Source organism: Ziziphus jujuba, chromosome 3 (assembly GCF_031755915.1).
Source record: "Ziziphus jujuba cultivar Dongzao chromosome 3, ASM3175591v1".
NCBI classification, from domain to species: domain Eukaryota; kingdom Viridiplantae; phylum Streptophyta; class Magnoliopsida; order Rosales; family Rhamnaceae; genus Ziziphus; species Ziziphus jujuba.
Window position 1 is genome coordinate 19,841,935 of NC_083381.1, and position 17,232 is coordinate 19,859,166.

The 17,232-nt window shown below is 32.3% G+C and overlaps 2 protein-coding genes and 1 non-coding gene across 3 annotated transcripts; 1 reads left to right on the forward strand and 2 right to left on the reverse strand.

Moving 5' to 3' along the window:
• Nucleotides 1-818: 818 nt before the first annotated feature.
• Nucleotides 819-10,284, reverse strand: LOC107422736 (DEAD-box ATP-dependent RNA helicase 13). Its single transcript, XM_016032236.4, has 15 exons — nucleotides 9,962-10,284; nucleotides 9,116-9,514; nucleotides 8,594-8,766; nucleotides 8,313-8,507; nucleotides 7,525-7,701; nucleotides 6,578-6,969; nucleotides 5,589-5,769; nucleotides 4,688-4,810; nucleotides 4,472-4,588; nucleotides 3,534-3,638; nucleotides 2,816-2,956; nucleotides 2,645-2,710; nucleotides 1,442-1,600; nucleotides 1,158-1,239; nucleotides 819-1,052 (listed from the first exon to the last, which is right to left on the reverse strand). Exons 1-15 carry the CDS (start codon nucleotides 10,128-10,130, stop codon nucleotides 1,000-1,002), a joined length of 2,532 nt encoding a protein of 843 aa, XP_015887722.3. The 5' UTR covers nucleotides 10,131-10,284; the 3' UTR covers nucleotides 819-999.
• A 1,863-nt stretch (nucleotides 10,285-12,147) lies between these two features.
• LOC107422730 (haloacid dehalogenase-like hydrolase domain-containing protein At2g33255) lies at nucleotides 12,148-15,824 on the forward strand. The gene is made up of 5 exons (XM_016032230.4): nucleotides 12,148-12,971; nucleotides 13,534-13,576; nucleotides 14,213-14,273; nucleotides 14,777-14,911; nucleotides 15,239-15,824. Exons 1-5 carry the CDS (start codon nucleotides 12,587-12,589, stop codon nucleotides 15,401-15,403), a joined length of 789 nt encoding a protein of 262 aa, XP_015887716.3. The 5' UTR covers nucleotides 12,148-12,586; the 3' UTR covers nucleotides 15,404-15,824.
• Nucleotides 15,825-15,908: 84 nt separating this feature from the next.
• Nucleotides 15,909-15,981, reverse strand: TRNAK-CUU (transfer RNA lysine (anticodon CUU)). The gene has a single exon. It is a non-coding gene; the product is annotated as a tRNA-Lys (tRNA).
• Between the last annotated feature and the right edge of the window lie 1,251 nt (nucleotides 15,982-17,232).

The following is a 17,232-nucleotide window of genomic DNA, read 5'->3' on the forward strand; positions in this document are numbered from 1 at the left end:
ACAAATCCTCTCTTATGTTATATATATGATATTAAAAAAAAACCACCCTCTTCCACAATAAGTGAAAGAAACAACTCTGAGACGGAGATGGAAAGTTCAAGAAAAAGTTTTCTCATCTATATGAATTGCAAGAAACGCTCAGAGAGCACAGGAAAACCATAAGGGTTTCAAGGTTCATTCAATGGTAACCTACCGGTTTGGTTTGGTGAAGAAGAAAGGAAGAGGAACCAGAGTTGATCAGGGTTAGCCATTGGTGTTGGTAGAGGAACTGAAGGCTTCCATTGATGAACCTTGAAGCTCTCATAGTTGCTGTACTCTGAGATACAGTTTATTCATCTCAATGGTTTAACTTTTCTTGACCTTTGCCTCTCTGTCTTCCAAGTTGTTTTCTTTTTTTCCTTTTTTTTTTATAATTATTATTATTATAATCTTTCTACCGTATATGTAATTGTAATTAGGTGGCAATTCAATTTGGTTTTGCTGTAATAATCTAGCAACTTTCAGTCGACAGAAAGATTTTGATCATTAGCATTTTTATAAGTTTTTCAACTTTTTTTATTTTTATTTTATGATATACAAAGCTGAGCAAGAAATTTTAAGATTATTTTTAGTTAATTTTTTTGGATAAGGGGAGCTCTTAATATCCTAGCAAAGCAGATTAAAACGATTCCAAGAAACAGTTATTCTTCATTTTTTATTTTTTATTTTTTGGTAAATAACAGTTATTCTTCATTAATAAAACAGAAAAAAGTGACAAATTTATTGTTAAGAAAGATGCAGAGCAGACAGATTTTTGCAAATGAACCAACCACAAAAAGTGATGGAAAATTGGAAATCAGTTTTCAATATATCCTATAATAACACAAAATGAAGAATCAAGCTTTCAAAATTTAGAGTCAAAAATGGATTACATTTTTAACAGTAAATCTTAATAAATAAATGGCTTCAACTAGCTCAGAGCTACTAAGTTTTGTGGCTGTATATTTTACTTACAACTTCTTATTCTGCCCCTTTTAGCTTTCTCCTCTGCTTTCTCCTCTGGTCTTTTAGACCTAAAAATAAATAAAAATATGATGAATTCAACCAGAACATGGAAAATAAAAGTTTAGGCTGAAAATGTATGTGAAATGAAGAAAAAGAGAGAATCGAGATTATACGTTTCTTCTCGGCTTTTCTTTTTTTCTTCAGTTTCACCATATTTCTTCGCTTTTCTGCCATCTCTTTAACATCCATGTGCACCTGTGAGAGTGAAAGTGAGAGATGAAATACTTGAAAACTGAACTTTTCGGCTAATTAAATCGCACTTTAGGATTTCGGTGATCAGTATATCAAGCAGCTAATGTATGAGAATTGAGAAAAGGTAATGTTTGCGGGTATTTTATTTGGTTTAACTTAAGCCAATCCAAAGGAAAAAGTCAGAGAAAGATTGCTATACATATACCTGTTGCCCAGCACTTCGAAGCGCTTGGAGTGGCTCTACACAATCCTGACCTATAACAACCAACTTTCTTCTTTTGTTTTCTCCTGAATTTATTGTATCACCTAGCTTTTGTTTAGCTAATTCTTCAAACTGATGTTGCACGAGAGGGGAAACACCAGCCTAGATAAAATAAGCATAATATAAAGGTATATCAGTTTTACTCAAATAAGTGACATGAACAAAGCACAAATGAAATAGAAGTAATCCTTACTAGAGAATATATGCACATCTTTTAAAATGTATTTTACATGCAGCAACATGTAGGAATAATCATCCAATAGTAATATTCAAACCAGGCTCGCAATTAAAAAATAGTTTAAAATAATTAAAAAAACTACTCGGGAGAAAAAATCATCATCAATGCATCACCATATAAGTTAGCAATCCTAAAGTAAAAATACATCGTTAACATCATATGGTCATATAACTATAAGGTTAAAACTGAATTCTTGAAGTCTGAAAGGGTAATAATATTTAAATCATAATACAACCAGAAACATAAGTCATCGCCCTATCTCCATCCAAAGGCTTGCAAATGTAATTGAACTCATTGATTGACATGTTAATATCGTAAGAAATTGTCTTAGAGCAAACCTGAAAGCATGCTCCTTCAGATTCTTATCTGAATTGTCAACAAGAGAAACAAATACCCGCTACCAGCAAAACATACTGGCTAGGGTCCCAGTTAAACCAATTCCAATCAGACATTTACCTTACTTAACGACCATTATTTACATACTTGAAATATATTAAGATTTTCATCATTTAAATGCACATTCATACATACAACAGATGGATAATATACAAACAAGTACAATAGGGGTGGGGGGAACCAACAACAACAACAAAGAAAACAAAAGAATAAAATTTCTTTTCTTTAACTAAACAAGTGGAAAATAATATCCACAGATTTAAATGAGGACCATCTTGTCCATAAACAAAAACTATTTTAAGATCAGAGCTGTCTGTTCAGTCCCATCTTCATTCTCACTCTTGACCTAGTTTAACTTCTTGTTTTACATTATATATACCATGAAACAGTAAAGGCAAATATGTATCTGCAGTTCTGCACTAAATTTATCTTCACCAAGAATAACAGCGGTGAACTCAAAGCAACAAACAAAAGTTGTTAAAATTCATAAAGAGTCTCAAAGAGATAGTTACCCCTGCTAGGTAACGACGTGAAAAAGTTTGGGGTTGTAGCGGATGTGAAAGCAGAGTTTTAAGCTCCTGTATTTCCCAATAAAAAGAATAAATAAACAGTCACCCAAACATTTGCATTGAACAGTGACAGGCAGTTCAATGTAATCATGAAGTATATTTTACATTACAAACCTGCTGCAGCTTTTTTAAATTTGCAGAGATGACTTTTTTTTGCTTATGGTTCTTCACTTTTTCCTCATCACTCTCATCATCATCCATAAGCAACTCAACAGATTCTGCATTTCGTTCAAACCAGCTTTTCTGTGCATTTTCCTTTTGAAAACGAAAACAAAATTATAGTTTTTATTTTTAAGCATCAATGGACCATCATGGGTATATAAAAAATGTACAATGATCAATTTAAATATTTTAGGAAAGTTATAACTTCTAAATAATATTAATTATATCTGGATCTAAAAAATATATCTGTACTAAATAAAATATGATAAAGGTTTAGAGGGTCAAATTTTATTTTTTTTGGGTTAACTTACGGAAATTAAGGTTCAAATCTTTTTAGCTCTCAAGATGGTTTGATTTTCTACTCTCAGGATTTATTCTAGCTTGACTTGAATTCAGTTTGCAATGAATTAAGCCAAGCTAAGCTCAAACATACCTAAAATAAGCTAAGTTGAGCATGAGCAAAATACCACTAGTTTTCCTAAGCTTGAGTTGAGATCAATCACTCATAGTTTCCATCAGCTAAGAAGATGTGAAGGAACTGATAACCAAATAGAGCTAAACATATTACAAATTTTAACCAAAGTCGATTTTGAAAATAAAGGTTGCACCTAGTATAGGCATAGGCCACTTTAATTGACCTCTGAAACTGCATGAAGTTAAAGTTAAATACCTTGGAGTCCTTTCGTGAAATCTTGTCTATTTGTCGTGCAAGTGATAAACGTTTCATAACTGCTGGCATATAAGAACTGTCCAAAGGAAACCTCTGAAAACTTTCCTGCATGACAAAGTACACTAACCTTGATAAGCAATGCATAGAAGTTTGCTAGACAGGAAAACAAATACAAGAAGGATTCAAATATAACATTAATAAACAACAAATATCTACTTAATTTATGTACAGGGTGTATGATGTGTTTTCATGCAAAATAGTTTCAAGTGTAGCCAGTAATTTGTTACTTTACATATATTAGAAAGGTAAATTTGATTTACAAAAACTAACCTGTGTTGATTATGACAAACGTATTGTTGACTGATGGAGGGGATGCAAGTCAAATAGATTTAAAATCCAATGGGAACAAACTGTCATTTCTAGAATTAAAATTGTACATTTGAAAAAAGTGTAAAAGATAGGCGTTAGTGTAGTTTTCTCAAGACAAAAAATTCGAAGGATTTTTATAACTTAGATCCTACAGATGATTTATAACTCTTAAAACGTCCCAAGTCTGAACCATTTCTTTCCTCCATAATCCCACAAAATGCAGGGTGGAGTCACTCTCTGGATATTGCAAATACTATAGCCTCTCCAAGAACTAAGAAACAAAAACTACAAACAGATTGATATCTGATCTACAGACAGATTGATATCTGACAGATGTGTCTAGCCACCCTACAATGCAAAGTATTTAAATGTAAGGCTAAAGTGTGGTAACAAAGACAGGAAAGTGCGGCAGTTGATGAGTTTGAAATTTGAAGTAGGACAATAGAACTACAATCTCATTCTTCAAAACCAAAACACTTAACGTTTCCATGATGTATAATTCAAAAAAGATCCTTCTCTCCGAGGCATTACCTTAGAAGATTGAAAGAAGAAGCAAATTTAATCGCTACCTTAGAAAATGATTTGCATAAAGAAGCAAATTTCGTAGTTTCATTTGGTGAGATAAGTGCAATGCTGCACCCATCAGCAGAAGCTCTTGCAGTTCTACCACTTCTATGAACATAAACCTAACACAATATGAGAAACGTTTAATAAAGGAAACGCAAGAATGTCAAATAAAGTAAAAACCTCAACATAACAAGGTAAAGACCTAGAACTTAACTTACTTCTGCTGAATGTGGAAGCTGATAGTGAACAACAGTTCTTACACCAGGAATATCAAGACCTCTAGCTGCAACATCAGTTGCAACAAGTATACCATGTTCATTTCCCCGAAAACGATCAATTGCCTATATTTAATACAACAGACAAAAGGAGAATTAAAACAGACACACAAAAAAATAATAAATAAATAAAAATATTTACCCCTTCAGTTAAAATGATAAGTAATGTGATAATAAAATGTGAACAAACCCATGATTTAAATCTTTCTATTCACAGTTCTTTGATTAAAGGAAAAGGAAATGTTAACTAGCTAATGTTTTAACTTGATATACATAGTAAACCCCGCTTGGCCACTTCCTAACAGCCTAAGCTTTTGGGAATGGTGGCAACTAATCTTAGTACCAAAGCCAAAAATGTCTAACTAGTGCTGCATTCAAATCCCTCCATTCTTTTAAAATAACTGTTTACTCACATGCAAGTTGAGTGTCAACAATCCAGTGTCAACTTATTTTCAGGGTCATCTATATAATGTTTTTAACTTGATAATTTAACATGCATAGTTGGGACACCTCCTATCATGTTAAGCTTTTGGAAACTGATCAAACCCACAAATCCAAAACAATTAAAAGTCTAACCATCTTGTCATGCATTCATTCTTGATCAGTGCTAAGTGGACCACCACCCATTTACCAGCTGAAAAGCCCAGCTTCTCCCTAGATTTCAGCCATAATGGATCCTCTTATGTGACAGTAAAACATAAAAGACATATAATAACCATAAAGACCCAAAGAAATGAACAAACCACAGATGAAATATGGAATAACAACACAACTTCTTGTCAGCTTTCTCAAGTGCCAAGAGAACATGCAAAATAAATTAAAAGTTAATAAGGAGAAAATAAACCTTCAATCGAGCTCGCTGCTGCATCTGGGCATGAAGTGTCCAGACATTGACGGCAAGAATGCGCAAGACAGAAGATATATGCCGCAATGCTGCAACTGATGTACAGAAGACTATTGTGCGGCCTTGTCCATGAACACTCAAAATATAATACAAATAAGCATCTTTATCTTCCTCATTGCATCTGCCATATTTTAAAGATTAGAAGAATGAACAAGCCATAATATATACACAAGATTATTCTACAACTCAAAAGTGGAAATATTTTAGCTTCCAAGGGAGAAAACAAAATTTCTAAATTGACAAGTAGGTGAAACAAAATACAGCCACCAATAGCTCGTCAAATACCTCTAATCACACTAGAATGTCTCACTTAGAACCATTTTGATTTCAAAAGAGCACAGAAAGATGACTAAGCATTTAAGATCTTAACTTTCAAGTATTAATATATCTACGTATCAGTTTATATTTTTGTTTCTTTGCAATCATATTCCTAACCATAACAATCGCTCTTAATCATGTTTATGGAATGTAAAAAATTCCATAGTCAAGGCACATGTCACCTTTAACAACACACTGTAAGCTTATAATAATGAGAGCCAAAGACATACATGACTGCTTTAAAAGATAATAATAAAAGTACAACTAGACAGACAATGAAAGTTACTGGAAAGCAATAGCCACAAACCATTATTCATCACTTTTCTTTAAAAAAAATAAGGTTATAAGATAACAGAATACACATAAAAATAGTAGAAATAAAAATAACAAAAACCACAAAAGTCAAAAGACAAAAGCCAATATATAACACCAGCATGCACTTAAAGATAGCAAGCCAAAAAGACATCTTTATAACCCTGCAAACCATACAAAACCATAACCATTTAAAACAACAAAGGCAGCCACCCTCCGAGGAAAAAAGAGATCCAGATGCTGGATAATAGATAAAAAGAAAAATACTCAATAAGGAAAATAGATGAAAAGGAACATACTCAATAAATGATTCCTCAAGCTTATTTGCCAAAATGGATGCATTCGTCAAATCAATGATGGCAACATTGTCTCTCATCCCTGCTCGTTCAGAGAGAGTCTCTATAGAATTCAACCCATCAGACAAGGATTTCTTCAGTTTTAGTGCACCACGCTTCAGCTTCTTACGGAAATCAGCAGAGAGTGCTATAGTAGCAGAAAAAACAAATGTTTGTCTTTTCTTTCTCTGGACACTTGAAACTGTATTGCAATTTTCTGCGTTCTGAGAATGCCCTTGAATTGAACCATTGATGTGCACAGGAAGCATGTCAACTATTGACTGCAATTCACGGAAATGTCCATTTTCTATCATTCGATCTGCTTCATCCAGCACAAAGAAAGACAACGAATGTAACTGCAAAACAAGAAATGGGGTCAAAACACAGTTCCATTCTAAATTGCAATTTAATTGGATGGACTTATTTCAATTACTTGTAGTGCTTTCTACGAGGGTTTAACAATTAAACATATACAATGATTCACCTCGGTCAATAAACACCACATTCCCATAAATTAAGAACCTTCCTAAGCAATTGATGGCATGCTTTTAAAGCAACTCAATTATAATCTTCTGGTAGGTACAATTCCAAATGCAACACCTATCCAGTGTCTAATTCAATATGAATAATAATAATATATTCCTCTATGTCTGGACTATGGTGTACGCCAATATTCCTCTATGTCTGTACGCCAAAATTCTTGGGAGACTATGGTGTTGGTTTTGCTGGTTCAGTCTACACTGTTAGTAAATGCCAACTCTGTTAATGTTGAACCATTTATAAGGAAAACATCATTTCAATGGAACTTAAGCTAAGCTTCAAATGCACTCAAATGAACAAGATGCAACATATAATACAAGTAAAATAAGCAGTTTGATATCAGTTACATTATCCTATGTAAGAGCACTGACCTCAACTAGATGCTTGTCTCCCCCAGACATAAGTTCCCATAATCTACCTGGAGTTCCAACAATAATCTCAGGCCTAGATTTTAGAAGTCTCTCCTGCTTTTCTGTTGACATCCCTCCAACAATTGGAATTACTCTAACATTCATACCCTTCGCGACCGCCTTGAGATGATCAGTGACCTATAAATGAAAAAATGAAACCCCAACATAACTATTATAAATCTCATAGTGAAGATAAAAATTAAACCAATAAATTGAATTGTATTTAAGCATCATGTCCTACTTGGTCAGTTTTTACTGTAATATATTTGTTTGTCGTCAGATTTCATTTTGGGTATATTAGCGAATACTGTCTAATCCTGCTTCTACTTTACAAAAAGAAAGCATATTTGGATCTTCTTCTAATAAATGGAAAAATAATTCAAGTAGTGAACAACAGCTTTTTATGAAGCAAAATGAAGGCTGCATTTCCAAATGACTGATAACTTATCAGGTTTAAAAAGTATTTCCAAAAAGCTTCATTCACAGTTTCATAAATTATCTAAAGTCAATCTATCAAAAAGCAGATGCATAAATCCAAACTCAATCAAATACTCAAATGCATATAAATAAATATGTTCCCAATACTAATGATCTAGATATGATGAATACAAAGATGAGAAATATAGCAAGCAGAATCATTAAGCTCCAATGTCACAGATAAAGACTATTTACAATACCGTCCCATACACTTGGGCTACTAAGAAATGAGATGACACTAACAGAAGCAACAAAAGAGATGAATGCATTACCTGAAGTGCAAGTTCCCTTGTAGGAGTAATAATGAGAGCCCGTAAAAGGCCTTTTGGAGCGAACTTTTCTGCTTCCTCACCTTTTTCTTCAAGCATCCTTGCAGCCTTTTCATGTTCTTCGATGAGGCGCTGGAAAATGGGCAAACCAAAAGCCAGTGTTTTGCCAGACCCTGTCTCTGCCGCACCAATAACATCCTGTCACACGAAAAAATTAAAATTGTCGCAAGCCTAATGTACTCATAAATTATTTAAGAAATTGAACAAGAAGCATAACAACCAACCTTCCCTTGATGAGCAGCAGCAGGAACACAAGCTTTTTGAATTGGTGTTGGTTCCTTAAAACCAAGCCTGTATATGGATTTCATAATAAGAGGATGGAGTCTCAACTCGTTCCATGCATAATATTCAGTTTCATCAACAGCCTCTTCTTCAACATCATCTTTGCTATTGCTAACTACAGTCAGAGGAAACCAATGTTGAAAATGTCCTTATTAGTTTCACATGAATTTTCAATAAAATCTACTCCCCAAATTCTTTACAGAATCCTACAAGCCATATGTAGTTGAAGTGTTGAACAAGATATTCAATACACAGGTTTAAGAAACGAACCGATAAAATCAAATTACACAGAACAATCAGATATTGTAGGATTACATCAGTCATTGACAGTTTCACCATCATTCCAGTAAATTAAATTAACAAAACGTCCTATGCCCAGTTTTCCTAGAGTATCAAACTGAACGAAACACCGAGAGCAGAAAAACACATTTTCAAAATGGTAAATATGAAAACACAATACTAACCAGCTGGGGGTTCTTCCTTTTTCTGAGATTCCTTCACCTTCTTTTTCTTTCCTTTCTTACGTTTCTGTTCAATATTCAAATTCCCATCTTTCTCTTTCTCAACTTCAGCCTCAATCTCCTCACCATCACTGCCTTCAACATCCTCAATTTTCTTCACTTCCTTCACTTTCTTTTTCTTCTTCCTCTTCTTTTTCTTTTCAGACTTGACATTTTCATTCTCTTCCAATTTCTCTTCGGCTTTAGCCTCAATCCCATCATTACCATTGCCATCAACATCACTGCTCTTCCTTTTCTTCGATTTCTTGCTTGGCTCAGACTTTTTCTTCCCGCTTTCTATTTCAGGTTTAGGAAATTCTAAACCATAATCGACTTCGTCAATCTCTTCAAGCGAAAGAAAACCTATATTCATAAAAATAATAAGGAACCATTCACAAACTTAAACCCCCATAAACCTTGCTCCTTAATCTTCTTTCTCAGAAAACAAACAAATAAAATGTTGGAAAAAAAATTAGCTTTTTTTCTCTGTTTCCTTTCATTAAGCTTATTAAATTCGTAATTTTATTTCAAAACCTTAAACCCCATAAACCCTTGTGCTCAATCATCTTCTTTCTCAGAAAAACAAACACATGCATAAATATAATTTATCAGTGCAATCAGTAAAAACCAAGAAAAACTAGGACAATTTTTATTTATTTATTTTTACTTCCGTTTCCTCTTAGCAGCAAAGTTTTAATTTTATCTCCCAAATATTGAACATTTTGAGCAATTTCTTTTTTACAGATTTTCAAATTTTTTTTTTTTTTAATAACTCTACTCAGAAACGAAGAAAGTAGAAGCGAACCAAACCTCCTTCGAGCTCATTGGAGCCAATGAAGAGAGAGAAAGGGTCTTCGCCGGAGAGAGAAGGGTTCCATGGAAGAGAGTCAAGCTGTTCGAGCTCGGCGTCCTGGTTTAGTGTTCGTTTCCTCTTGATCCTCTTCTTCTTCGAAGATTCAGAGATTGGCTTGCTGGCCATGCGCTTGGCACTTGCGAGTAGGAGGAGAAGAAGGCGGTTTTTTACGGTGGCCGGAGGGGGACAGAGAGAGAAACAGACGGTGGAGACCAAGAATAGGAGGAACGGCGAAGGCTTTTAAAGCTGAGGCTTGTACCTTGTGACCTTTAGGCGATTAAGAAAGAAAATAATAATAATTATTATTATTATTTTCATATAATCATTAATTAATGAATATTTAACATTTTAATTTTAATTTAATATTTTAATATTTCATATCTATATATATATATATATATATTAAAAAAAAGGAGTTAATTATATTTTTTAAACATAGAGAATTAGAGATATTAATAAATATAATTTTTGTCATAACATCCAAAATATATATAATTTTTGTGGTAATTTTACATAAAAGAGTGCACAACACTTTAGATTCATAAAAAGAACAAAAAAAAAAAAAAAAAAGAGTGTAGAATGTAAAGTTTGAAACATTCAATTACTTGAAATTGGACATGATTATTAAATATTATATAAATCAAATATCATAACAACAAAGCAAAATTAAGTTGAAGAAATTTATAAAGCTTTTTTTGTCTCTTTTTGTTTAGGGAAAGTTTAGAGCATCTCAATCTATTTGAATTTTTAAATTTTTATATTAACATAAATTTTCTGATAATAAATATCAATGTGTATGTCAAATTTTAGTATGATTTACCGGTGTATTAAAAGGCGCACAAAGGCAGGATTTAAACGTGAGGCGTGGAAAAACAAGGCCTTACATATAGCTTCAGTGTGGAAAAAGACGTTTCAGCCCAAAAAAATAAAAAAATAAATAAGTGTGGAAAAAGAAGGTTAATGGTATTTTAACCATCCAAGGGTGAATCTAGGCGCGAAAAGGCGTAGGTCTTAAAAAAAATTAAAGTTAATTTTAATTAATTTTTTTTTTTAAAAAGTTAAGTTATAACTTAATAAAACATTAAAAATTCACATATTTAACAATACATGAAAACCTGTGGTGTTCAAGTTGAAATTAAGGAGTCTAAAAACAATTTTTTGCATCTAATAACATAGACAATGAATTAGATGAAGAGGATAATGAATTAGAGTAATTAAACAAAAGATAGATTCTAGTGATATTTAATTGTCTAATAAAAATTATTAAGAGATCATTTTTTTTTTGTTAAAAATAAAAAGCCACTTAACAATATCATTGGTATAACTTCAAAATTCTTAGTACGTAAACTTAACAGCATAAGATCATTTAAAATAATAATAAAATTTATTAAAACTTAAGCCTTAATTTTGAATTCACAAATAGGAAGGTTCGGTTGGTGTTTTTCCACTAAATTATGTTTTTCATGATAATTTTTTTTTTTATTGGAGACTTGAAAATTATAAAGTTTTTGTGAATTTATTCTAGTTAATTGTCTACAAATTTATTTTAATTAGATGCATTAGAGTGATATAAACTCATATGCAATTTAAAATTCAAAGTATGTATTATTTTATTATTTACTGGTTTTAGAATAATTAAGATAATAATAAAATAAAGAAAGATTTTTTTTTTTGTTTTTGTGTTTTTTTTTGGTTTAATGCATAGGCTTCACTTAAACATGTCTAATTACAAGCTTAAGCCTTGACTTCACTATCTTACTTACAACGCCTTTTAGAACTTTGGTCTTTTGCAATGGCGTATATTAAAAATATGATATTGGCAAATAAAAAAAAATTATTTAATCAAATATTTGAAATGGTTGGATGCATTCGGTTTTACTCAATTTAGTTTTTTAACAATTAAAAATTTAAAATTACATTAACAAATGATGTGAACTTTATAAATTTTATTATAATAAAGCTCATCATCAGAATTTATTGATTGTATTTTTATATCAAATTTCATATAAAAAATACAATTAGCAAAATTTAAAGTTCATACTTGAAGAGGTTCAAAACGACTATACTATCAAAATTTGGCCATGCAATGGTAAAATACAATAGCATTGGATATGGAGTAGTGAAAGGGCTTCTCTTGACTTCTGAATTACAATTTTTAGATCTTGTAAGTTTTACTTGGATTCTTTATAAACACTCAGTCCAATTCATCATTTTCTCCCCTAAACCGGTGTCCTATTCCAATTTCTCGAGAAACAAACAAATAAACAAAATAGAAAAAGAAAAATTTGAAATCCCTCATGTTTTTTTTCCACCTCCTCAACAAATTTTTCCCACCAATCAGAATGAGAATCAAAATTAGAAACAAACAGAATCCCAAGTTCAATGATTCTACTTTCCACTACCTGAAAATCAAAATCAAAAACCCAAAAGCCCCCACATCTTTCTGACACTCTTCTCAGTCCCACTTGTTAATCTCACAGCCTAAGCTTTTTCCCTGTCCATAATAAATATCCACCAAATATCCAGACACCCTATAAATATCCACTTCCCAATTCTTGCACCTTTTTTTTTCTCTGTCTGCAATGCCCTTTCGCCTATGCTTATCCAAATCATCCTCCTTCTTCAACCCAATAATTCCCAAATCCCAAATCTCCATGGCCAATCTCTCTTCTTTACCTACCAACCACAGAACCACCTCCACCACCACCACCACTACTCCCAGAACCCGCCTCAGGGGCGTGGTTTTCGACATGGACGGAACGCTTACGGTCCCTGTCATCGATTTCTTGGCAATGTATAAAGCAGTTCTTGGTGACGACGAGTACAGAAGGATTAAATCGGAAAACCCATCTGGGATCGATATTTTGCAGCAGATTGAGAATTGGAGCCCCGATAGGCAAAAAAAGGCCTACGAGATTATTACTGATTACGAACGCCAGGGGCTCGATCGCCTTCAAATCATGCCTGGTATGGGATTTCTTTTTTTTCTTTTTTTTCTTTTTTTTCTTTTTTGGGTTCTTTTCTTGGTTATGGGTTTCTATTTGAATGCAGAAAACATTTTATAAGCAAATGAAATTGCCTTTTTTTAAAAAAAAAAAAAGGAAAAAAAGAAAAAAAAAATAATGATCAATAAATGAATGTGGGTGAAGTTATAGAATATATAAACTTTAGTTCTCCCAATTTTTTATTATTATCTCTAATATTTGAAGGGACATGACAGGGGCCTTGGATGTTATATATAGATTTATATTTATTTATTTATTTATTTTGTTTCTACCTATGGGATTGATGGATGACTGGATGATGGCTTTCTTAGTGAATGGTTGCCAGGAAATCGTGGTAAAGTGGTAATGTGGGTCTTGTAGTAATTAATTTTTAACCTTTTGGTGTTTTGATAAATAAATATCTTGTGAAATAGTTCTTCTTCTAGTGTTGGAAACTAAATGAGTTTGCCTGAGTTTTGTGGTGTACTTGTCAAAGGACCTCTTTGGTTGAAGCAATTTAATAATGTGGATGAATAATGGTGCAGGTGCAGCAGAACTTTGTGGTTTGCTTGATTCTAAAAAAATAAGGTCAGGCACAGTTTCTGCACTTTAATATTTAGTTCTTGTTCTTTGTTACACTTTGGTTTGTTATGATTCATTTGAGCTCCTTGAGTCCTGAGTGGTGAGAAAATCTAGTTAAAGGTAGCTGGATAACTTAGATCCCCGTATAAGGCTTTAAATGTTCAAATAATTGAATTTTGGTTGTTGAGGATTGAGGTTGTGGACTTGAGTGCCATTTGCCCTCTATTTCGGTCACTGTGCAATTAACATTGCATGATGACAATATTTCAGTAAGTGAGTGATTAATGGTACCGGAGTTTACCATCTAATTCTGATAAAAACCAATTTGTTTTGCATGTTCATTCGTAATGTTCATGTATTTTTGCACCTGCACACAGATCTAATAAAAAATGGCATCTGTATATGCATGCTCATCAAAAATTTCAGGTGTTTAAAATTTAGACCATTAAATGATTAGTGAATAATAGCGAGTTTAGTGAGTTTACATTGACCTTTGCATGTATTGAAGTACTAAAGAAGATACTTTTTTTGCTAGCTGAATTTCTGGTTTAATAGTTTTAAACCGTTTCGGTCCTAGTGATATAATTTGCCCAATAAGCGACGTTGGTGAAATATGCTTGTATTTGCATTTACTATTTTCAGAAGGGGATTAATCACACGCAACATTAACGACGCAGTTGATTTGTTCCATCAACGTTTTGGGGTAAGTGCACTGAAGTTCACAAATGGCTACATATTAATGGTGCTTTTTACACAGAATTGTTATTGTAATATTGGTCAACATAATTTTCTTTGTTTGCATAATATTAATTTGAAGTGATTGCAATTTAATTGATCGTATATAATTGGCCATGAAATCGCAATGCTATTTGTCTGCACAGTCAAGTATCAATTACATCTACATCCCAAGGAAAGTACTTTAAATTTAAAGATAGAGGGACTAGGTGCCTCTGTTTATTTCTTTCACTTGAAAATATCCTTTCTTCTAAAAATGTAAATGTATAGTTATTAACACCTTTATGAGTTCTGACATTTTTACCAATTATTTGAACAACGAAGGTAGCTGTTGCATAAATCTGAAATATTTCTCATTTTATGGCACCAATGTTAAAAGGTAGAACATAAAATTGTAAATTTCTTTTCCTCTAGAAACTTTTCATTATGAGATCTTTTCATGTCTTTTTGATATATCTGTTATTACTGCAGATGAAATTTTCTCCAGCTCTTAGCAGGGAATTTCGTCCTTGCAAGCCAGATCCAGCTCCATTACTGCATATATGTTCAATCTGGGAAGTTGAACCTAATGAAGTGATTATGGTTGGTGATAGTCTTAAAGATGATGTATGTTCCCTTGTTCACTTCTAGAAAATAATGTTATTGATGCTTAAGTGATACGGGTTATCTTCTTTATTTTGTGTTGTATCATGTGGGTTTGCAATGTGATGAATAAGCAGAAAAAAGGTGCTTTGTGAATGATAAAATAAGACGACTGAAATTTCTAGGTGGCAGATGTTTTTTTCCAGATTCAATGCTGCTGGAGTTATATGCTATCTCTAGGGTTTTACTTAGGTCTTATGAGACTAAAATTTCCTGTCATGATTAGGGTGTAATATTCTAATTGACCATGCTACATGGAGAGAAATCGTTTTAAAGTACCTGACTTTGCAGGTGGCATGCGGAAAGCGAGCAGGAGCATTTACATGCTTGCTTGATGAAAGTGGGAGATACAATGCTCCAGAATATGCCAATGTGGATCACAAACCCGATTTCAAAGTTTCTTCACTTACTGAAGTTTACTCGCTATTGGAAAGACATTTTGAGCTTGTACCTTGATCTGAACGTGGTTTCAACGGAATTTTCAATGCCTAACTGACTAGCGTTTACGTCATGCTCAATCTAAGAAAGGTCTCAAGTAAGATTGCCTCTTGGGTTTTCCTCCTTTATTTAAAGAGTTCAAGAAACCCGTCAAAGATTAAGCGGGATTGAATGAATCTCTGTTTCTTAAGTAGAAGAGAGAGGCTCATTCTGCAATTTGCACAAGAGTTCCTCATGGTGGGGAATAGTAGTGCACTGCAGAAAGAGTGACTGTCAGCGTGTAGGAGAAAAAAAAAAAAACTTTGAACGCATTGTAGCTGAGAAACAAAGTGGAGTGGTTTTTGTATTATGTAGCCACTTGATGTTTCCTGCAAGTAAAGATCATTGTTGTATATGTAGATATTATTTTGTGCAATGAAACTTTTATCTATTTATTTAATATTAGAATTTAAATTTAAAGATTTATGGGTGGGGTGATAGATTGTGATCTTAAGTGGGGAAAAAAAAATTAAAAAAATACATTCGCCCACCGTGGGGCTCGAACCCACGACCACAAGGTTAAGAGCCTTGCGCTCTACCGACTGAGCTAGACGGGCTTTGTGCGTGATAGAAAAAATTACGTTATAAATCTAGTGTGCTATGGTATCCTCCATGCGCTCCCTCCGAGGAAACTATATCTGCGCAGTTCAGTCCCAATTGAAGTTGTATTGATTCATTATTTGATTGATTGTTTACACATGTAATTATTTAATTAATTTATATTTAGACTGTTGGCAGGATTTTTTTTGGCTTAAAACTTTATTTGAGAGCCAAATTTTTTTTTATAAAAAAATATAGAAGTTTGAAAAAAGTTAAAAAAAAAAATTTTTTTAAGTTGTTTTAGAAAAGTTCAAATTTTGAGCTCCTCTAAAAAGTTTTTTTTTTTATTTTATATAGAAATTTAATAAGCATTTATTATAATTTAATGAGCATTGAATATAATTTTTTTATATATAACTAAACACTTATTAGCTTTTTAATAAAAATTATTTTTTAAAAAGATCTATTATAAAAAATTCTACAGACTAGAGCTCCACTTTCACCAGCTATATCAAATATATTCTTAATCTCTTCAAGGTTGATTCATTGATATCTAGATTATATTAATATACTAACTAATTGCATATACAAACATGTAATGTTATTGCAAATTAATTCCTTAATACTGGTGAATTATGAAAATAACAAAAAATGGAATAGATCATAACCACTTAATTCCCAGACATTTTAAATAGTTTTATACAGACAGAACCGCATATGGACCAACTTATCAACATCCTAAAGAAATTTTTTAACACAAAATGCTTCAAAAAAATTTCACTATGCTAAAAATTCATAAATCTTCTTTCTGGTATTGATAATGACACAATCCTTTAAGCTAGGCATATCAATAAAGAACTTCAGTTCATGCTAATGGAAAAAGTCAGTGCAACAATCTCATAAAATAAATAGTTTATCATACACGCCTTAGTCTGTTTTAAGTGTTGTAGTTAACTGCAAGTAGATAATATAAATTTTAAAATATTATTTAGTTTCCTAAAGTAATTTAAAAAGTTTCTTATATTATTTTAATATTTTAATATGGTGAAAACACCGTGAGAATCTTATGATAAAGATATTTTATACGATAATGGTTTACACCAAAAAACCAAAAAAAAAGATTTTTGAAAAGTAAAAAGGCCATAAATAATCTGGGCCTGGTCTAATCTATAATTAAATATTATATATATATATATATATATTTATATGGAGGTGCTTCTTTTTACACTTTCCATTTTTCTAGTTGGATTGCATTTTGAGATCGAGTC